Source organism: Saccostrea echinata, unplaced genomic scaffold (assembly GCF_033153115.1).
Source record: "Saccostrea echinata isolate AGI-Se365-2 ecotype Australia unplaced genomic scaffold, CSIRO_AGI_Sech_v1 ptg000003l, whole genome shotgun sequence".
NCBI lineage: Eukaryota > Metazoa > Mollusca > Bivalvia > Ostreida > Ostreidae > Saccostrea > Saccostrea echinata.
In genome coordinates this window covers 539,306-562,486 of record NW_026889752.1, presented here as the reverse complement: position 1 = coordinate 562,486, position 23,181 = coordinate 539,306, and the positions used below count along the sequence as shown (strand labels likewise).

The following is a 23,181-nucleotide window of genomic DNA, read 5'->3' as shown; positions in this document are numbered from 1 at the left end:
CTTCCTTTTCGTCTGTTTTATTCATCTGCCTTTTCAAACTCATTTAGTAATTAAACGTAATAAATAATAAAGTAATTATCAAATTTGTTGCAGATACATTGCCAAAAGTAAATTAAAATTTATATGTTTTTTAGTTGTTTGTTTGTTTTACGGAAACTGTAAGATATTTAAGTAGATAAGGTCACCCATACTTGCTCTTTTTTTTCCTCACGATTATTTTGCAATGGAATAATAATCCTGCTGATAAGGCAATTAAAAACACAACTGGAATAACAGTAACTAGTATCAAGTGTGTTGTGGTGAATCCATCACTGGTGAATCTACCATTTGACGTCAAGTAAGTCATCTCCGTGATACTAAAATATGATTAATTTTATTTCATTTAATAACTTAAATAGATCTTTTAAAAAAAAATGGGGGGAAAAGAGATCAACATACATAATCGTATTGCTTTATCAACTTCACCTTTTATGTGTTTATATAAATTATGATTAATAAAATGCTTACAAAAATGTATATTAATAATAATGATAAAATTCCCAAAAATTAATGTAAATGTTTGTATTTATTTTCGAAACTGCTGTCTGCATTTATATTACTACATATATTATATTGCTTGAAATTTGCATGATAATATTTATTGATATATATACGTGTAGCATACATGAAATAAGAACAAAACAACTTCGCAAATTCGATTGAATATGAAAAGTATATACATAACATTGTATTACTTTTTGGTTAATGCTATCCAATTTAAAATTTAGATTCAAAAGCGATTTGATCGTGAATCAAAATGCAACTTTGTCACATTATATTAGTCTGTGAAAACTATTGACGAAGCTGACAAAGATATAGATATAAACTGTATTAAGTTTGAGTAAGTAAATTTAATTTTCTGAGTTCTAATTTAAAGAACTAGTGTCATTTCCCGCCAAAAATGGCTGAAATATTGCCATAATAATGCCAGCACGGAGTTAAACAAGAACAAACAGTCAACCATTGCCATTTCTGTGTTAAATCTTTTCCATCAACATACTTTGCGATATTTAATCAGTAGAAAATAATCGAAAAATGAATTTTTAAATCTATTTTATTTTTCAACATTTTTCATACTTTTCTACTAAGCCCTCTTGCGTTATGTTGATTTGTATTGTGAATTGTGTTGTAGTAGGTCGTGCAGTGTCGTAGCAAACCCCATAGACCAGGAAAGTTAATAAATTCTTTATAATATGGATACCTTTAATTCTTGCATAGCGGTAAATATATCATTTAGCGTACGATAAACCTTCAATTATATATTTCTCTCACATTTGTAAGCATCTGATGGTGGGTACCGTGGTGGGCAAGGTGGAATATATTGGAGGCATTCGTAATTTTTATTGTCAATAACTCGAGCATTTGTAGAGCTGTACATTGCACAGTATCCTTACGATGAAATATATGTTGAAACAAAGCAGATAAGTGCAAAACAAAGATTATTTAACACGTATGAATATCTATCATTGAAATAATTAAAGAACTAATTCCGTACCTGAGACAAACCAAGCTGGAGCACAAACTTAACTTGTAGCATTTGCCCATTCATTTATTAAACAGTGATAAACAAAGGGGATATTGACACTTTTCTGAATTTGGTTGCAATTCTTTCTAGCTGCAGCTTCCTCCCAGTCATGCTGATTTCTAGGACAATTGGGAACTTCAATAAGCGTTGACAATGAAGATGGATACTTAACTGCAGTGTCTCCATATACATTCACCTGTTCAATTATAAAAATGTACAGAACCCTCCTATTAAATGATATTTAAGTAATGTACCTGAGCTGATTTCCTTTTTTTATATAAATGTTACATTTTATAGTTAATTTTTATTACTCAATTTATATTTCTTGAATTAAAAGATATTTTTCCCAACTATATATGTCTTTCTGACATAATGCCAAACCCGAAACAAATGTACTATCACAAAATAATAATTATTGAAATGCATGGACCATGCTGCACTATACAAACATGCTTCTGAACCTGTTTTGTTTTTTTTCCCTTTTTTTTAATCCCCTCCCCCATAATATGCATTTTCATTTGTGAGAAATAAATTCATATGCATTTTGCTGACATGATTTTTTTTGTAATATTACTTACTGTTTTCATTGATGTAATTAATATTATATACACAAAAAGACAAAGCTGCATCCCTTTTCTTGGTGTTTTCCAAGTTTTACAGGATTGCCGGAAAACCAGAGAATAATATTTTCATATCTCATAATAAAATCTGCAGTTTTTTGGCCGAATATTGTACATATATATGATTTAAAAGTTAGAAGTCTGCAATAAGTTTGCATTTTGTATCTCCTGTAATTTTTTTTTGTACTTTAAGAGTTTCTTTTGCCATTTTACATTAAGGAATGAACGAACTTATGTCACTAGAAGAAATATTTCTTTTCGTATCTTCTACTGATCAAGAAGTACAAACGCATATTATTAAGGATGTGAGGAAACAGTAATCCATATATAATGATATGGCATTCGTCTTCAAACAGAAGAGTCACACAGATTCCTATTTATGTCGGTTATTTTTTTTTTACTGGGTTTAATACCGGGTATAATTAACAAAGCTGGCGATAGTCTGCTTCTATTTAAGTTCCTTGTACCAATAAATACATCACTAATCATATTATCTTTATCAGTAAAATTATTTCCTGACAAATTTATCGGCGAAGAGCGTTAACTTTTATTTTCTTGTTTGTTTTGGTTGTTATTAATTATTATTTGTTTATATAAATTATTAAAATATTAATTATAATTTGTTTGTAGTACAATAAACAGTGAGTTTTCTGATGATTCCTTCTAAATATACATGTATGTGTATTAAAAGGATTGTAATTACCATTAGGATACTAAATAAATCCACATATAGCATAATATACTTCTTTTTCGTATAAACGTTTGAGTTATACTTTATAACTAGAGAAACCCTTTCAATGATATTTATGAAGAAACATTTCCTATTCTGGGGTATACAATCTTTCTATTTAAAATAAGATACAAAGGAAATAAAGGTAACATCATAATGTAGATTTCCTTCTAAACAAAACATGTTATTGCTGTTTTTTATTCATTATTTTTATTCCCATCAGATTTGTTTATGACAAGGAAAAACGATTATTTTTTAAATTAGGTATACTACACATCCAGTAAACATTTTCAGCTAAAATGGGTAAACCTTACCTTTTAGATGCACACCACTTATTACGTGGTTATATGATGACTCATATTACAATGATAACATTAAACACTGGGTGCACTTTGCAGAGATAAATGTTGCACTTTGCAAAAATAGATACTAGATTGTAAATCGTCATAATGTATATTGCATGTACGAGACTTGTCTTCCAAGTCTAAGTAGTCTTTAACATCATAAGAGGAGTAAATCAGATTTTGTCATTTTCCTTTTCCATGTATATGTAGCTATTTACATATGATAACATTTTTTCCAAAGAATAATTAATTATTTTTGGGGGTTGTTGAAATAAAATTGATAATAAGATGTTCAAGAAGTAGTCGCTTGGCTTGTGCAAGAAAGAAAATCGCCAATCGACAGTCCTCCCCTATTGAATTATAATGATAATGGTCATGATTATACGAAAGCCTAATAGGATCCATCTATGGAGAGAAAAAAAAAATTAAAAGGCGTAATAACGCCTTTCAAAAAAGAGGTTATTACGCCTTTCAAAAAGGCGTTATTACGCCTTTCCAAAAGACTTTATTACACCTTTTAAAAAGACATTATTACGCCTTTCCTTTTAAAAGGCGTAATAACGTCTTTTGATTTTTTTCTCCATAGATTGCTCCTAATAGGCTTTTCGCACGGTTAAAATTATACTCTTAACATGTTAAAAATACTCATAACATAGAATTATATCTTTTATTCTCTTTAACGGAACAGTATCGGGTCGTAACTGCTAAGGATAACATTTATCAAGGTGCTTTATTAAGTCGATTAACAATATTGTGTGGAAAAATGTCTTTTCAAAAACACACAATCTTAACCTTTGTGTATACATTTATACATTAACAGACGACGCACTACGAAGGACAAAAACAGTTTTAAATTGTTTAATAGTTTAAATTGGTTCAACATTTCCAAAGAAGATTTGTGAAAGTCTTGATCACTGGGATTTTTTTTTAAATTAGGTGCTGGGTACGATTCTATTGCGGCTGTAGGGAAATTTGGACTCTACTTAGAGAAATTGCTTCCCTCTGCTATTCACCCATGATGTGAATGTAATTGATAAGTCAGTTGTATATAAGAATAACTTTTTGTATTCAAGATAGTTTTTGGAAATAATACAAAAATTACTTTCATAAATATGAATGTTTGGGTATCTATGTAAAATAAAAGATAAATTAAAATGAGACAAAAATACCTTATCTTTGTAAACAACATAATCTTCAAAGACTAAGGTAGGCTGATGTTAGAGAATGAAATGGGTTAGTATAAGAACTTTATAAGCACTGTTGTGATGTTGTGATAGTAACATACGATGGTGTATTAGCACAGACAAGTGCAGGAAAGTGAATTGACATACTTTGAATGTTACTGAGCAACTATTTTCGTCATCCCTGATCATAATATTTCTTTTGATTTTGGATAACTGCATTAAATGAATCACATTACTCATTATAACGTTAAGGTAATTTATGAACAATGTGTTTAGAACCAAATGGGGAAATGTTAATGACAAAGCCTTTATTTTAATATTAAAACTCATATTTGTTTCTAAAAGATTAAATTCTCTTAGATGAAACCTTGTTTTAAAGACTTAGTCACCAAGGTTATAGATTTTTAATCTGTTTTACAGTAAGAGGTTCAAAATCAAAAACTTGTGAACTGAAATGTTAATTTTTATCCGGATAGGAAGAAGATATCACGTTAACAGGGAGGAAAGAATACAGAACATTTCAAGTATTATTATGTGCAAAGTATAAGTGAAGTTCGGATATAATTGTCTGAGTTTATATTTGTTGAGAAAACTTTAAAGAGAATGAACTCTTTCAAAATTGCAATACTCTCATACTCTCATAACAAATAGAAAATTGTGCAGTGTATCATTGACAATTCACGTTACAAAATACAATGATTATGAAAAGGAAAGTTTCGTTGTACACTTGTATTTTGAATTTAGCATCAACACATTAGTAGTGATCCAAAGTATGAAATGAATTGTACAGCATAAATAATTTTTTTTACATAGCAAGCAATTTGCAATGGAAACGAAATGCATAACCAGCAGTGTTTAAATGGCGAGTAAAGAATCAGAAATCTTATCAGCAAAAATTGACAGAATCAGCGACGGCATCCACACGAATCCAACAGTGTCCAATTATAAAATGTTTTGATATAGTTTAAACGACGTTTAAGAAAAATAAATCATTTAATCAACTGGAAAGAAATATTTTCAGTTCATTGAATAAATTAGATAAAGAAATCTACTGTTATTTGATATAAATAGAATATCCCTATGAATGACGGTTTGAAGAATCTAGTGCAACGTCGGACAGGATGTGCACCTGTGTATGATGACAGTTAAAGTATCCTTAATTATTTTGAATTTTCAAATTTTACTCAATTATGGTCTATATGTAAATATTTTCATACACACTTAGCAGTATGGCATGATGAAAACCAGCTTACGTCAACGAATGTCAACGGACAACGGTAAAAAATCAAAATCCTTATTTGATGATGTTTTCAGAACTTTAGCTAAACATCATACGGGGCCATGCAGCTTGCATATCCAATCTATTTACACCTATGACTTTCGTAAAATAGCGTGCTTTGTTTTAATTTTTATACATTTGCTAAATCACGGTTTATATCAAAATACACATGTACAATGTTCTTCACATTTTGCAGTGTGGTCATCATTAAAAAAAAATACAGTACAGTACCGACCAGACACAACCTAACAGAAAGCGAACCCAGAACGCACCCCGGGTTCGCTCTCTGGGTTCGCTTCGGGTTCGCTTGGGGTCCGCTAGTGCTGACCCCGAGCGAACCCGGAGCGCACCCGTAGCGAACCCGCAGCGAACCCAGAGCGGACCCAAAGCGAACGCTGAAAGCGAACCCCAAATTCAGTAGCGGTCCCAGAAAGCGAACGCGCGTTCGGTGTTGCGTAACAGAGCTGTCAATCAGGATTAGCGATTAACTCATCAGCGCGTCGACCAATCAACATGCTGAACAGGTCTGTCAATCAGGATAAGTGATAAAATGCGTTGACCATCAGCGCATCGACCAGTCAACATGCCAGTTTGTAATCTAAACATTGTAAAAGCAAAGCGTGTGAATGTACAGTGTAAAAATATTATTAATATGATTTTTAAACATGTTTTACATCTATATATTTTAATTCTCCAGAGAACATGCAATATTTACACATCTATTTTCATTATTTTTTATTTTTAAAATCTATTAATACATTATATATTTTTATTATCCAGGTAGCATGTTACATGTATAGTTACATATTTATTTTCTTTATATTTTTAAAATCCATTAATATATAAATATACATTGCGTAAATTTATTAGACAATAAGTACTTTAATTCATAGTAGAAAAAAAGAAGATAATGGTTATAACAATTGTTTCTAAAAAAAAAAGAAGAAAAAAGAAAACTGGTCTTCGATAAATTATAGAATTTTATTATCTCAAAATACAGTACAAGAACATGTATGTGCTTTAATTTAATTATTTTCTATTCATTATTTCAATTTACATGCACGTGTTTATTTATCCAGATCAAAATCGAAATTATCGATCTTGATAATTAATCATGAAAAAAAATTAAAGTACATTGTGCAGTATAAATCTGCATTATGTCAATGCGTAAATTGGAGAAAAAATCTCATATTCTTTAACTACTATGATATTTTTTTAATTAATCTTTTACCAAAATTTAATAAATAGCCTGATTTAAATACATGTATATAGGGAAAGATTATTTTGTCAATTTTAATTATCCTACATGTAGACCTTACATTATATGTTTTTGAATTTTTGTAACTACTTGCAAGTCAGTCAAAAAAAAATGCTGATCACTTTCCTTCGCGCCGAGATATATAATTATACAGGTTTACATGTTCACGAACCTCTTACATGTACTACATGTAATTTTCGAAATACTTTATATGGATATAAAAAAAAATACTAGACGGGTACGTTTTGTACTTGTGCATGAAAAGTATACGTAATTCCAACATCAGTAAATTGAACTTGCAAAGATACCTTAATACGAAAACGTACATATATTTTTTTTTCATTACATAGGTACCTGTATTTGAACTTTGCAATTGTCATAATTATTTAATTTTAACACTTTAATAATTATACATGTAGTTTCAAAGTGAAACCAAGGTCATCACGTGTCGGTAATCATCCACCTGTTTCGAAGATATTGCGGGTGCTAAGAGCAATTGCGGTGGGTTTTTTTAAATGCCACTTGCTAGGTGGATGTATACTGTCTCCATGGTCACGGTATACCTGAGTATATACCCCCCTGCATTCGATGCCCCTTAAGTTACATGTACCTCGTCTGGGCATGTTATCAATGAGAAATTCAATTATTATTCTTATTCTTTTTTTTATTTTTGAATTTGGAAACGTCATAGTTCTTTGGTACGTTGTATGAAGAGTACATGTTCATATAATTTGCTGCCACCTGAATGCTGAAAATCAGTAAAATAGCTTTACGAGAGAGAGTGAGAGAGAGAAAGAGAGAGAGAGAGAGCACTGTATATTATTTGAAATTAAAATTGCTACAACCGGCCCATAGAAAACAATTCGAGTACGGAGAGGGGTGGGTGCTCATAAAAAAAAAAAAAAAAAAAAAAAAAAAAAAATCGGGCGGTATTATCTTAATTTCATCTACTTAATCATGCAAGTTTACAGTTATCGAATTGTTGTTTTCTTTGTTTTCTTTCTTGTTTTTATTTATTTTTAAACATTTAGAATTTTATTTGTTAACATGCCGCTCCAGTATGTACATGTATGTAGTGGGGCGGAGGGGGGGGGGGGATCAGGAACCAGTAAAGAACACAAACTATTCAAGTGGTCATTTACATGTATTTGAAAACAACTTATAAAAAAAATAATATATTCTTATCAGTGGACCAGTTATTAGTTTTTGTTTATTTGTTTGTTTTGGTTTTTTGATTGTTGTTGGTGTTCTTGTTTTTTTTTTAATAATTCTTCCGTTAAACTCGCCTTATAAAACAATGATTTATAGCATGAAAGTAAATTATAAATGATCTGTAAAACAAAACTCAAGTTACACTGTATGAGAATTTTTAGTGATTATCACGACCTACATATACATGTAATGGACGACAACCTAGCTTAAATATAAACTGCTAAATATGAAAACTTAGCATTTTACGTGTACAGTATGTCTCAGCTATTTCATAGGTAAGATCATAATTCAGTTGTTTGTCTTTCAAACATTTGAATTACGATTTAGCAATTGCAATTACAATTGGAAGTTCCAACTTATTTTAAAACGCATGAATAATGTAAGCAAATAAATTTGAAAGCTTTTTTTTATTAAGATACTCTTTTCAATTTCACTCCACCCGATACATTTGAAATAAATTTAACACCTTTTCTTCTTTTTCTTTCGAGATATACTTAGCTTGTAAGTTAAGAAAAATAAAAGTGATGATTCTACGTCGAATGTGCGGTGAAATTCTTGAAAAATTATCAACGTTCTCCACATTGTCACTTACTTTTGTTTCGATCGCTGTAGCGGACCCAGAGCTGACCCCGAGCGAACGCAGAGCAAACACGAAGCGCACCCAGAGCGGTCCCAAATTTTCTGAAAGCGGACCCGCAGCGGACCCCGAGCGAACCCAGGAAGCGAACCCGGGGTGCGTTTTGGGTTCGCTCTGGTGTTAGGTTGTATCCGGTCGGTACTGTATTTGTCTACGAACTTTATTGACAAACCAATCTGGCACATGTAGAACCATTCACTTCGACCAAAACATCATTGCCTTCGAATATTATGGAGAACCCTCTTAACAGTTCCTAATTAAAATTGATTTTTTTTTCAATTAAAAAATCATAATTATGTGTACTTCTGTTACATTGTCTATTGATTTTATGAAATTGTAGATTAAAACTTGGTTCACCGGAGCAGATCATTCATGCCCAATGCGGTATTGCAAAATTAGTTGTCAGCTTTTACCAGAAGCATTTGACATTTATTATTATTATTATTATTATTATTAAGGTCTTTCGTCTTCACGGAAGACCTTATAGTGATTCTATTGTTTCTTCTTCTTCTTATTATTATTATTTAGACAAAATTTTGTGCACGCGATATCTTGAATACTATTCAGTGATTTTCTGTGAAACTTTCAGCGTTTTTGAGCAATGATATGTTCTTGTGGCATGGCCAAGAAAATTTGGAAAATTCCTTTCTGGTTCCAAGTTATGGGCAATTTCCTGATTTTAAAATGAAATGTTGTCCGCGAATTTTCTCAAGAGTGGCTAAAGAGAGGAACTGGAGACTTGTCAAAGATAAAAGAACATGAGTTGTAGATTTGTGGATCGATTTTTTTATGAGTCGTCAGTACTTCCGGTCGTCACCGGAAGTGTTCAAAGAAATCGAAAATTTCAACTTTTCTTTTTTAAATCAAATCTTGCATCAAATTATTGCAACTTTTTAGCAGTTTCCAAATATGTTGGTCCCACAGGAAACAAAAACGACAACTTCCGGTTATAAGAGATAAACTACATAATTTTGGTATTTTACTTTCCCATAAATATCTTTTATAGATAAAGTAATTGAAATGATTTTTAGATATGTTATTCAAACTGCAAATGTCTAGAGTAACTTCAATTATCTTTGCAAAATTCACTTCCGGTCGTGTGTTTTCCTGTCCTGAAAATGAGAAAATATCTGACCTAGATCTCAGAAACGGTCAGAGATTAAGACACCAAACTTATACGACTTATAGACCTTGAAGAGTCGGCGAAACCATTTGGGATAAACTGTCAGCCGTCACTTCCGGTCGTCACAGGAAGTGATCAAAAAAGTAAATAATTTCAACTTTTCTTTTTTAAATTAAAACTTGCAACATCTTATTGCATCTCTTTCGCTGTTTTGAAATACGTAAGACTCCACCGGGAAAAAAAAACGTCAATTTCCGGTTTTAGGAGACAAAATACGTTATTTCGATATTTAACTTTCTCACAAATATCGCTTAAAGAAAAAGTATTGAAATGTTTTAATACATGTTGTGGATACTGTAAATATCTAGAGACACGTCAGAGATTTTTTTTTATAAATTCACTTCCGGTCGCGTGTTTTCCTGTCCTCGAAATTAGAATTTGTTCTCACAATTGCTCGGCTACAATAAACGACTGAAGTCTGAAACTTTCAGGACTGACAGTCATCAGTTTATTTGCAGCGTATGAAAATCGTGTGTCGCCGTTACTCCCGGTCGTGACAGGGAGTGATGCAAAAAAGTGAATGGTTAATGGTTAGCACGTTGGATTTTCACGCTGACGACCAGGGTTAAATCTCCAGAGTGTCTGAATTTCTTTTATCACTTTTTCAGCTTGAATTTTCCTTTCTATTTTCAGAATCGGACAGAAGACCTCTCATTGCTCGCAATGAGTTTCTAGTTATTATTATTATTTTTATTTACACAATAATATTTTATTATCTTTTTTTTCCATTTGAGTCGAAAACGACAGATGGAGTTATATTCTTTTCCCGAGTATTACACCACTCTATGAAAAGAAATTTAAAGTCTACTTTTTGTAGACCATATCCGATAATATTTAAAAATACAAAACGCATATTAATGGTTGTTTTGGTGGTATTATGCAATTGTAATTCATACATTATATCTTAAATTTCCCATCACAGGGTTGCAAATAAACAATTCAATTTAAAAAAGGCAAATAAATTCTGAATGCGGGGTGGCTCGTTATACCAGCAGTAATGTGGATTTTGGAAAGGGAATCATTTATGAAAATGAGTGGCCAATATCTGGACTCTCATCCCCGCTTCAGGTTATGGTAGGGAATGAAAACAGGCAATTCCCGTCATATCTGAATACTGAAGAACCAGACATGATCACGTTTGACGAGTCTGAAGACGTCCTGTGGACATGCAATATGCATGCAAGTTGTTTAAGACCGCGGAACATTAACTGGCAAAATTGAAAATATGCAGCTTACGTCATTTCCATCTGTTACAGTCAAAACATTTAATGATAGACAATGAAATGGGCGGGTACAATTCGACACGGAAGTACAAAAAACATTGGATTGAAATTCTAGTTTGAAATTAGTTTTCAATCCACCTCAGTCACTCTAGAACGCACGGTGTTACTGATTGACCCAGAAGACAAATAATTTCAATTTCGGAGATAGTTTGAAATATATATATAATCATAATTTTCTTTACAGGGTTTTAAAGGAAATATAAAGGGCAAGATATTTGATTTCTTTTTGGTATGTGTATGTCTGTGCTGGGGGCGGGGGCGGTTGGGGCGATCTTTGAAATAAATAAGAAAAGTTTTCGCTTAGTTTGGACAACACCCCCTCCCTCCCCTCTTTTTGTTTTAACATTTATCAGTGGAGACAAAACTAAAAAAAAAGCTCTTGTCATCCTAGAAATAAATATATTCTGTCAGGTGAAGGCATGATCTGACTTCACAATTTTTGACAGCCCCCCACCCCCTTCTAGAATCAAATGACCGTTCCCTGAAAAAAAATAATCTCTGCCTTGAGTTCTACAGTGGCTGCACCGTTATTGTTGACAAACCAATCGTGTAGAATCGTTCGTGTAACGTGCATGATTGTTCGTGTAGCGTGAGAGATCATGCGTGTATCAGTCTCAATCATTTGCGGTTTAAATCGTGCGTGATCGTGCGGTAAGAAACGTGCAAATTTCGTTTTGTAACTTTTTATCGGAATGTAATTTGTTAAAAAAAAGCATTTCGATCGTCTGTTTCAATTGAAATGAAAAAAAAACAAGATGTGTTTGTAAAACACTGACGCCCCCGTATGGCAACTTATAGCGAAGATTAAACTTTCTCAAATGCAAATCAAATATGTAGGTACCCAAAGTAAGGTCTTGTCTCAAAGAATATACCTGTGAAATATGAAAGCTCTATAGCTAGCAGCAACCATTGAAAAGATATATAAAAAGTTTAAAGTTTTTCAAAAGTGAGTCAAACATAAGGTCATGTCAAATGGTCGAAATTAATGGTGCCTAAGGAAAGGCCTCTTCACAAAAAATACACATATGAAGTATGAAAGCCCTAGCGCCAAATGTTCAAAAGTTATGGACAAGGTTCAAGTTTTCCAAAAGAAAATCAACTCCAAGGTCGAAGTCAAAAGATCAAAGTTGTTGGTATTCAAAGGAAGGTCGTGTCACATGGATTACATATATGAAGTATGAAAGCCCTAGCACCAAATGTTCAAAAGTTATGGCCAAGGTTAAAGTTTTCCAAAAGAAGGTCAAATTCCAAGGTCAAAGTCATAGGGTCGAATTTGTTGGTATTCAAAGGAAGGTCTTGTCACAAGGATTGAATATGTGAAGTATGGAAGCCCTGGCACCAACTGTTCAAAAGTTATGGCCAAGGTTAAAGTTTTCCAAAAGAAGGTCAAACTCCAAGGTCAAGGTCAAAGGGTCAAAGTTTTTGGTATAAAAAGGAAGGATTACATATGTGAAGTATGAAAGCCCAAGCACCATCTGTTTAAAAGTTATGGCCAAGGTTAATGTTGGGTAAAATTTTGAAAAACTGGGTCAAACTCCAAGGTCAAGGTCAAAAGGTCAAACATGATGGTACCCGAAGAAAGGTCTTGTTACAAGGAATACACTTTTAAAATATGAAAGCCATAGCTCCAACCAATCAAAAGTTATGGGCAAGGTGAAAGTTTTTGTGGACAAACAGATAGATAGATAGACAGACAGACAGACGGACGGACAGGGCAAAAACTATAAAACCTTCGATTACGGGGGCATAAATATGGAGCGCGGTTTACAATATTGAACGAACTAATTATCACTAGTAAGTAAGCAATATAATAAGTCGTACAATATTGTATTCTCTTAAATAGAGTGACTTTTAATAATAAATTGAACGATTTTACTCTAATGTTAGCTATGATTACTGCTAATTGTGGTCAAGATATTTTTATACCAATGCATTAAAAACGTATATCTTTTACAAAAAATAATAAATGATTCCGAATAATAAATATTAAGTCGGCGAATGTACACGACATGACTCTCGGGATTACTTTACAAAGTGTTTATCCACGATACTTATTTTAGTTTTATAATTTCTGCAAATAAATAAATTGTAAAATAATTGCTGATTTAAGAGATTCACCAATGGAAAGATGGATATGGTTTTAATTAATTTTATGCCGTAATTTAAATTTTAAGCGCCCTTACTGCATATCATAAAAATAAATAGAATCAAAACACACCATGCTCACGGTCCACCTATATCACTTGACAGAATATGCAGCAATCGATCATAAATTACATTTTTACGTACTAAAAAAGTTGTTAAAAAATCACTTTTCCTAAGTTGGAGAATTAGATAAATAATTATTTGTGATTTTAAATAGCGATTAAGGCTTATTTACTTTCAAAAATATCCATTCTTTTTTTTTTTCTTCTTTTTTTTTTTTTTTTTTTAATTTCATATTTCAATAATTTGCATCAATAATTGTTTGTAATATAAAACAACTATGCTAAGTCTTAATAAATCGTTTTGAAAATATCCACCCGTTAATATTTTTAACTATTTTGCGTGAAGAATCGTGCGATTGCAATCGTGAAAGATCGTGTAAGTGTAGAATCGTGCGCGTGAAGGATCGTTCGTAACAGGTTTAATCGTGCGTTAACGTTCGGAATCGTTCGTGAAACGTAATCGTTCGGGTAAGTTGTCAACAATAACGTTGCAGCCACTGTATTACCTTTATGTGTCCTTAAAATATTAGGTTAAAAATTTTTATAAATATGAATTTCAAACAACAGGAATTGAAAGTATTTGTCATTTGAATCATACATTTAAACCTAAGGTTTGAAAACAGCTCAGGTGGATTGAAAATGAATTTCAAACTAGAATTTCATTGCAATATTTTCTCGGACGTCGTGTCGAATTGTACCCTCCCATTTCATTGTCTATAACTGTAACAGATTAAAATGACGTACGCTGCATATTTTCAATTTTGCCAGTTAATGTTCCGCGGTCTTGTTTGGAAAAACAAGAGCTGCAATCTTGCTTAGTCATAAATTCTTAATAGCCAATACCGAAGGGGGGGGGGGAGGGGGGGCTACCTTTATTTAATATAATTCATACAAGTGTGCGCTTATATTTTTTATCCCCTAGCGATGAAACCAGAGGGGACTATAGGTTTCCTCTGAGTCTCTCTGTGTGTCTATCTGTCTGTCTGTCCGTCTAGCTGTCCCTCTGTCTGTCTGTCAGTCTGTTCCACTTTGTTTTCCGCACTTTTTCTAAACGCTTGCAGATATTAGGCTGATTTTGGGTATGTGAGTGTATCTTGATGAGTTACAAATCAGGTTTGCATTTCGTTTCGCTTCAATGATTTTTGACGGAATTACGACCTTCTCAATTTTTTAGGGTTTTCCGCATTTTTATTCTTAACGCTTGCAGAAATTTTGATGATTTTTAGTATTGACTTTACCTTGATGAGCTATAGTTTAAGTTTAAGTTTGCATTTCGTTCCGCTTCATTGATTTTCAACAGAATTATGGCATTTTTCATTTTTTACGGGAACCAGATTATACTTGTCGGTAGGGGACTCGTATTGCTAATGCAATACTCTCAGAATGCTTGTTTAATTATACCCCCTTTTAAACTTGGGAATGCATGATTATGAATGAGGAAAATTTTACGTACAATGATTTAGATAAAATTATTTGCATTTTTTTTTTAATATCAAACTAACATTACTGCCTTATTTGGAGAAATATTAACATTTTTTCCATGTAGGGCAGTTATGTTAGTTTTAGTGTTGTTGTAAAATGTGCTTTATAGATAAAAAATAATTCATTACAACATGTATTGGTAACGATCCTCTAATAAAACTAATAAAACTAATTCCAAATAACTGTATCTCACTTCCATTCTCAATGACCGTGTAGTGTAGGACAGCGCCGCAAGAATTCCATCGGCATCGAAAGCAAGTTTTTTGACTTGCCTAGATAGCCGAGTGGTCTAGCACGCTGTTCCTGTACTGCTAGGAGACAGATTCCGCAAGTCGAGAGTTCAACCCCGGCTTGCGGCGGAAGTAGGTATCCTTATACATCTTTCTGCTCTCTCTCTCTCTCTCTCTCTCTCTCTCTCTCTCTCTCTCTCTCTCTCTATATATATATATATATATATATATATGTGTGTGTGTGGGTGTGTGTGTGTGTGTGTGAGGGTGTGTGTGTGTGTGTGATTTGGCATTGTTTCACACTTTGATTTTGCTAACAATCTTTGTAAATCATTGGCATTGCGTTGTTTTACTTTTATCGCTTTATTCAAAATGCAAGCAACATGCAGTTTTCTCACTGAGCTTGCAAAGATGTTTTGAAAGTCGGATGCTCGAGCTGAAAGTCCGAATTTTGAATTCCTTGTTTACATGTAACTCTGTGTGAACAAAATGTTGCAGTGCACTGAGCAAAGTCCACAGTGCAATATTAATGTTGCTTGAATTCATAATGAATTAACTTCATAAGTACCAGCTAGTGTTCACCTAACAATGGACTTAGTTCTTTGAGAAACTCCATGATAAGTATTTCCAATGCATGTTTTGGTTTGAACGCAATGACAAATATCATTAATCCAGCGTAATTAGATTTAATTACAATACAGATGTGAACATAATATTATTAGTTTTAGCTACTAATGGTAAAAGGGAAAATAATAGGAGTTCAAAATACCTTTTATCTAAAACAAAATGGCGGAATAAAATAATTTTTTTTTAAAATATCACATTTTGAAGAACAAGAGATACGCATCCCGAGATTTCAAAGCTTCTGTGAGGGTGGAATGTGTTACATTGCTATCATTGCAATAGTACCAATGCTCTGTGTTGGGTGAAAGGTTTTTAACAAATGACGTGTAATGACCGCCATGTATTGATCCATGATGGTTCACAACACCGTACAGATGATAAGTCACACTGCTGCCATTCTGAAAGAAAATCAAATAAAAAAAGTATATCCACATCAGAATGAACATATTTTGAATAATTTTGGATATTTGAAGACTGTCAGAGCAAGTATGCATACCCATATTTAAGTTATTGAAGTTCAGGTTTAGAGAAATCAGGCGATCATTAACTACTTACTAACAAAAAATACTAGTATTTTAAGAGACAGTGCATTTTTTTTTTTTTTTTGCAGACATTAATATTAATGGTTAATTGCGAGATTGAGGGGTCATTTATGCATCAGAACTCAGCTATTTGTTTTCTTTATGAAGCTTTTCATAAATTAAAGGTCAATGCCAAGATAAAGCTTTTCATTTTGGGATGGTATGGTTGTTCAGTTAAATATGCGAAGAAAGGATAAGTAAGGAAAAGGTTCGGTAAGGAGAAAGAGAAAAGGGAGAAATGGAGGGAGATACCTGTGAAAGGAAAGAGGACAAGGTACCATCAGGAAAAAACTGACTATTCAAATTTATAAACCATAGCATGTTTCTACCGTGTCCTTTTTAAAATTCCTTTTTTTTTCTTTGTATCTATTTTCATATACTTTTTTGAGGTTAAGTTTGTTTAATCTTTTCATGATCAGCAATTGTTATCATATTATATCTAAAAAAAAATATGAAAAAAGAAGCACCAAAACTACTTTAAAATAAGTTTCTTTTTTTCTCAGGATTAACTGCAGTCGGATTGTTGATCAAATAATTGATATAATTTACTAGTATGAGAATACATTTAATTAATTACCGATTTTGGTACTCTCAATTTTTCAGCAAAGCCAATTCTTCGCAGGGATTTTGCAATATGGAGATGTCCGCCATAACTTTTCTGAAAATTCCTTAATATTTAATTTTTAGAAAGACAACTGTAAAATAGTCCGTTATTAAACAAACGAATTTGTAGCTAGAATACAATTAAGAATCTAGCTACACATTTCACACAGAAATATTAAATTCTCCATACCTCTTGAAAACACCCGAGTTGGATTACAAGAACTTTCGGCAAGATGCGAAATGCCATTGCTTTTCTTGTTTTTCCTTTCCCTGAAGGTAAATATCCAAAGGTCTTTCCATGAAAACAACATGAAAGTCAGTCGTGTTCACTTGCATAATTTAACATTATGTACAAATAAATCTTTAAATTTAAATATTTTCCGTGCAATTGTATCTTTAGATTTAAGAATTTTACATGTATATCTACATGTATATCTATATGTATATATCTAGCAAAACTAATTTTAACGATTTGAATATCATAAGAAATGTTAAGCTTTTATCATCGATATGGATCTGAACAATCTCGCTGTTAATCTTAGAATAAAATTCGCGTCAAAAAATCTGCTTATGCATGTATTGTATTTATCTATACCACCTGAACCACATTTTCTACAAGGGACATCTGCCTCATCGAATTCCTCTTCATTCAGCAATGAATCCAAACCTCCCTCCACATTCTAAAACCATATTACATTAATCACTAGGGTTATTGTATTAGAATAAGAATAAAGATTTTTTTTTTCTTCAACCAACATGTGCATGCAAACTTACATGTGATTCTGAGGGAATAGTTAGACTTCTCATAATTTGAGTATCTGTTTCTTCTTTCTACAAAGAAATATGATGTAATTTATGAACAATTCTCCTTAAATATTATGTTTTCATGCTTCATACTCAAAAGATGTAAATGACCATTATCAAACATACATGTACACAGGAATCAAAATAAAATTCATCCACCATTTCTATTTCAAATATACGTGTAGCTTCTAAAAAGGAAACAAAAAATGGAGGAATATTATTTTCCTTATAAGTTCAAAGTCTCTCTCTCTCTCTCTCACACTCTCTCTCTCTCTCTCTCTCTCTCTCTCTCTCTCTCTCTCTCTCTCTCTCTTACTTTAAATTAAAAAAATTCCAGGCCTTAGTTCTGTAAATAAAAATTATATAAAAATATTTTTGAAAGATTTTAGATGTTGTGCATGTATTAAAGTATAGTATATTATACCTTACCTAATCTTTTAGATGACATATATAATGGACGTTGCATCTGTTTTTATAGTCTAATAACTGTTCATGAATAGATGTTAAATTATCATATTTGTGTTTTTATCGAATATGCATTTACCTTTTGCCTGGTTTTCATCATATATTTCACTTAACAAAGCTAGAAAAAAGGAGTGACAGTCATTTTGGAACCCAATTCGAAATTCGTGTTCCCTGAAAATACGAATAGCACCAACAAATACAATTTAGTGACAAAAATTGTTTGTTTTCCGTTTTTATATAACTAAAAGAAGCTTAAGCATACGGAGCTGGAGCAGCACCTGCTTGAAACTTTATTCATAAGTGCTGATATCATTCCTGCAGCTAGGATTGGATCAAAAGTCAAGGAGTTCATTGACCGTAAAAGGTTCCGAAAAGCAGACGTAACAGTTGTTTTCTAGAAAAAATAATAAAGACGGTTTTGCAATAGAAACAAGATTAAATTATATGTTAGATAATGCAAATGAGAAAACTAAGGAAAGGTACTTAATGTATCAAAAAAAAGTAAAATGTTCACCACGGAGCAGCCTCAAAAAGTATTCCTATTCAGCATATGAATTGATGATATAAATTAAATATTTGGTATATCTTTACGTAAATGAATTGCGAATGCATTTTTCATACCGTCTGATAGTCAAAGCGTTTCAATGAATGGTCTATACAGGAAACTAGTTTCTCGTTCAAAAATGGTGTTTGTCCTAACACCTGAAATTGTTTTATACATGTCTTTAAGACCTTATGCAACTGTATACATATTTTTCTTTCAGAAATTAAGTAGTCTGTAATTTTTTTTAAGAATAGCTTTCCAAGATGACTTCTGGTTACCTGAAGCAAGGAATTAGCGTAACAGGTGTTTCCTATGTTTGGTAGACCCTAGGGAAACAGACATAATAATAAGATACTTTAAAAAGAAACAAAAAATTGAAATTTATCAAGTAAGGATGTTAATTGGTCACTTAAAATTAAAATTCCTCGATACGTCAAATTACTTTTGGTGGTTCCCTCTTTTGTACCGTTGATTCCCAAGTTGAATAAAAAGCATGATCCTGTAAAATACATGCATTTAATTGCTTTCTCTTATGTCTTTATATACAGTATTTAGACATTGCCCTCGATCATCAAAAGGCTAAATTTACAAGTATAAAGTATTGATCAAAGACATTCATTTATTGATATTGCTTGTATCAGTGTTATGTATTATAATTTACAAAATAATTCACAAAGTACTTACATTTTCATGGAAAGTGTGTTTAGCTGAAATTTCTCTTTGAGGTATAATTTTATCCTGTTGTAAGATATGGCTAGAGCCCAATACTTTGTCATTGCGAATTGCTGACATCCCAAAGGTATATACCTTAATTAAAGCAAGATTAAAAAAAGTGTAACATTTTCTTCACGTGAATGTAGTTTAAATACGATATATGTTTAGAGTCACGTTAAATGATGCAAACTTTTTACCTGTGCCTTTTCTCCTCTGTGTCTTGAATCTACATTTACTTGGTGCATGTAAAATGAATCTGTATTCATTTCCTGTAAAAATAAAATAAATCAAATGTTTTCTGAAAGTTAATTTTCGATTTCACATTGAATCTTTAATCTAAATCATTACCCGTTTATTCTTGTGTGTTTTTCTCTCTCATAAACAGGCAGAGAAAATATAAGAATAAGAATTTAAAAGAAAAATTAAAAAAAAATATTTTGATAATATTACGTACCGTAATTTTCATTTGGTTTTTATCCCCAAAGCCTACTCTATGTTTCTCATTTGATGGTGGTTTAAGAACGTTTGTGCTCAACTCTCCGACTCTCTGTATAGAGCATTCAGTAGTTCGCTGATGTTTTGGAACTTTCTTAACTTTTGCATCTCCATTCGACAACTGTGATATACATAATACAAATGATAAACCTACACCATTCAGTCAACTGAATGATAACTAAAAGGTCTGGAACTGTCGCTGAATGGCAGAGCTCTGTCATCCAGTTTTTTTTTTTTTTTTTTTTTTTTTTTTTTAGATTTTTAGTCACCTTTTATTTGACTGCTTGGCAGAGTTTCATCCCATAATATACGACATTTATTAATATTTTCGTTACGCACAGAAGTAATGTTATGGTCAAAAATATGTTAAAGATACAAAATTTTTAAGTTCGGAAACAAATAACTAATATATAAGTAAATATATGTATTAAGATTCAACTTAAAGAAATCTACAGTATCTTTTTTATTTAAAATTTTGTATTTATGGAAAATTGAAACTATATAAATTATGTTACCTTTGAGACAGCGTTGTCTGGACATTTCAATTCGTTCTTGTTAATACTCGGTAATTGTAAACTATGACTTTGATTTGATTTCACCATTCGCAGATTTCCACTTTGTCCTAAGTCCTTTATTGTATACTATAAGAGAAGGGGATATTAAGCTTTGTGATTCAAACGTAATATTCTGCTTACTAAATGAAATATTTGCCAAATTAAATGTTTGTAGCAGTTTCTTAAAATTTTACCGATTCAGTATGCCTCCCTTTGCCACTAAATTGTGGATATGGGGCAGATCCTCTTCTTAAGCTGTTTACACCTAGTTTCGTCGGGTAACTCTATATGAATAACATACAAGCTTATATAATAATATCTGTGTTCCCTGCAAAGCAGAATGATACGAGGGCCGTTCAATAAATAATGCAATAGGTCATCTAGAAGTAAGAAAAGTACGTAATACATATTATAAACATTTTCAATCCGTCAAAGCTTTCCCTGTTATCCTTTACACATGTCTTAAGTCTTTGTACCCATGACCAGAAAACTTCAGCATACCCATCTTTAAGGATACCCTAAAGACACTGATGAATATCACTTTCCATGACATATCTCATATTATGCAATCTCCCTTTGATTGTTTTCATACATTTTTGGAATAAAAAGATCTCAAAATGGTTGAGATCTAGGACAAGCTCTAAAATACTTTAAAATGATAAGATAATATTTCCCGACGGAATGGTTGTTAATTACCAAGATTACAAAACTTGTAACCTTAAACTTGAACATTATTTTTTCTTTTCAAAATATTTCATAGCCCCAATGCATGTATACACTTTATTTTATGAACTTTGAGAGTTAGGTCTGAGTCATTAGTCAGTTTTACTTTGCATCGCTTCTTATAAGTGATAATGATGAAAGAATTCAGTGTTACAGTTTGTGATAGTTAATACACTTTTCGAGAATACTTCATCGATTTGATTGAACTGATAACTTTGATACTTAAATTTAGATATTTTTAACTAGCATGTATTTCCAAGATTATAACCTCATCTCATCATAATTACCTTTAAATCTGTTACACATTTAAGATACATTCAAGTTCTTAGATGATAATAATGAAGTAAAAACAAAGTCATTCAGAATGAGAAAAAAGCTATCTATTGCTAGTTAAAAATCAGTGGGAATGTTGAATTGTTGAGGGAAGAAATAAATTATATTTGCCCCAACTTTCACTGAAAACAGGGATATTAATTTGGGTATGTTCCTCTTTCTGTCTACCTGTCTGTTACCTGTGTCTGTGCAACACTTTATTTTCAGACGATTTATTACAAAATCCTTGAGTCTGTGATATATTATGTATCTGGAAGGCAAACAAATACAGAATTGCCAATCAGTTGACCGTAAGACGTTCACACCCCTTACCGGTTAATCGGATTTACAATTTTACTTGGTATTTTATTTCCTCAAGTCCCTTAAGCATAAAATATTCCTATTTCAAATGTTTGTTTGTTTGTTGTTGAACGTCTCTCCCGAGAATTTTCATTCATATGGAGATCTTTTTCGTGCCCGCACCTACTGCGACACGGGACCTCGGTTTATATGGTCTCATCCAAAAGACTGGTCTCCACGCCCTACAGTGGGATTCAAACCCGCGACGTAAGGGTCAACTCCTTACTCCGCGACTCTAGAACAGACGCTCTTACCACTGCGCCACGCGTGCGACAGTTTTCAAATGTCCTTGATGTCCCTGACATATCCAACAAACTAGACAGTGAGTACTTATATTCATATTTGAAATAAAAACGTAAATTTTAAATGCTGATTTTAGATCATAAATAGGCGAGGCTTTTATGTTCATTTTCATTTCACCCGCCAATTGAGGTTTATAACAAAGCCGCAGCAAGTGATTGAAATGCATAAGGCACTTGAACTTTCAATTTGCGAAATTTACATTCAGTTGTAAATATCAAGAAATGAACACATTTAACTTTCAGAGAGTTTCACAGAAAAAAAAAAAACATTCAGCAATGTAAATTTTCACTTTATAAGGCCACTGTGCTCAGTCAGATGAAAAATACAGTTAATTTCATTATAGAACTAAAGATCAAACTTGGTGATCTCACGGTTTTAAACAGTAATTTACACTCTAAACTGACTAATTAGAGTATATTATATACTACGACAATCTCAATTGAAAGCCCTGTCTCTGTAAGTTTAATAGTTACAGCCAAGGTTCACATTTTGAAAAAGAGGTCAAACTTCAAGGTGAATGTCATTGAGTAAAAAAAATTACAATATAATTTAGCAAAAAATACACATGTAAAAGTAAGAAAGCCTTGCCTTTTCAGGTTAAAAATGTTCAGCATAGGTTAAAGTTTATATATGTAATAGTTCAAAATCAAGGTCATGAGGTCTAAAGCATAATGTTTTCTGATAGGACTTATCACAGGTGTGGCACATGTAAACTTCTAAAACCCTTTTCCTTAAGGTGCCAAAGTTACAGCCTATATTATGATTTAGTAAAATTAAGTCAAGAAGTAAATATTATAAAGAAAAAAATATCTTTTAAAAAGTTTTTACATAGATTATGCAGGTGTTAAATATGACAACCCAATCATAGATTACTCGGAACTCAGTG

The 23,181-nt window shown here is 32.1% G+C and overlaps 1 protein-coding gene across 1 annotated transcript; it reads right to left on the bottom strand.

Annotated features, from left to right (window-relative positions):
- Nucleotides 1–15,954: 15,954 nt before the first annotated feature.
- LOC133178711 (ubiquitin carboxyl-terminal hydrolase 2-like) lies at nt 15,955–19,626 on the bottom strand. Its single transcript, XM_061313425.1, has 11 exons — nt 19,519–19,626; nt 19,277–19,333; nt 19,113–19,160; nt 18,912–18,992; nt 18,569–18,684; nt 18,370–18,461; nt 17,952–18,013; nt 17,617–17,701; nt 17,212–17,291; nt 16,996–17,076; nt 15,955–16,235 (listed from the first exon to the last, which is right to left on the bottom strand). The coding sequence occupies exons 1-11, from the start codon at nt 19,624–19,626 to the stop codon at nt 16,032–16,034; spliced, it is 1,014 nt and encodes a 337-aa protein (XP_061169409.1). The 3' UTR covers nt 15,955–16,031.
- Between the last annotated feature and the right edge of the window lie 3,555 nt (nt 19,627–23,181).

Coding starts and splice junctions, on each gene's coding strand:
- LOC133178711 (XM_061313425.1), bottom strand. CDS start 19,626: ATGTCAGCAATTCGCAATGACAAAGTATTGGGCTCTAGCCATATCTTA. Junction 19,334..19,518: donor AACACACTTTCCATGAAAAT/GTAAGTACTTTG, acceptor TGTATTTTACAG/GATCATGCTTTTTATTCAAC. Junction 17,292..17,616: donor TAGAAAATGTGGTTCAGGTG/GTATAGATAAAT, acceptor ATTTACCTTCAG/GGAAAGGAAAAACAAGAAAA.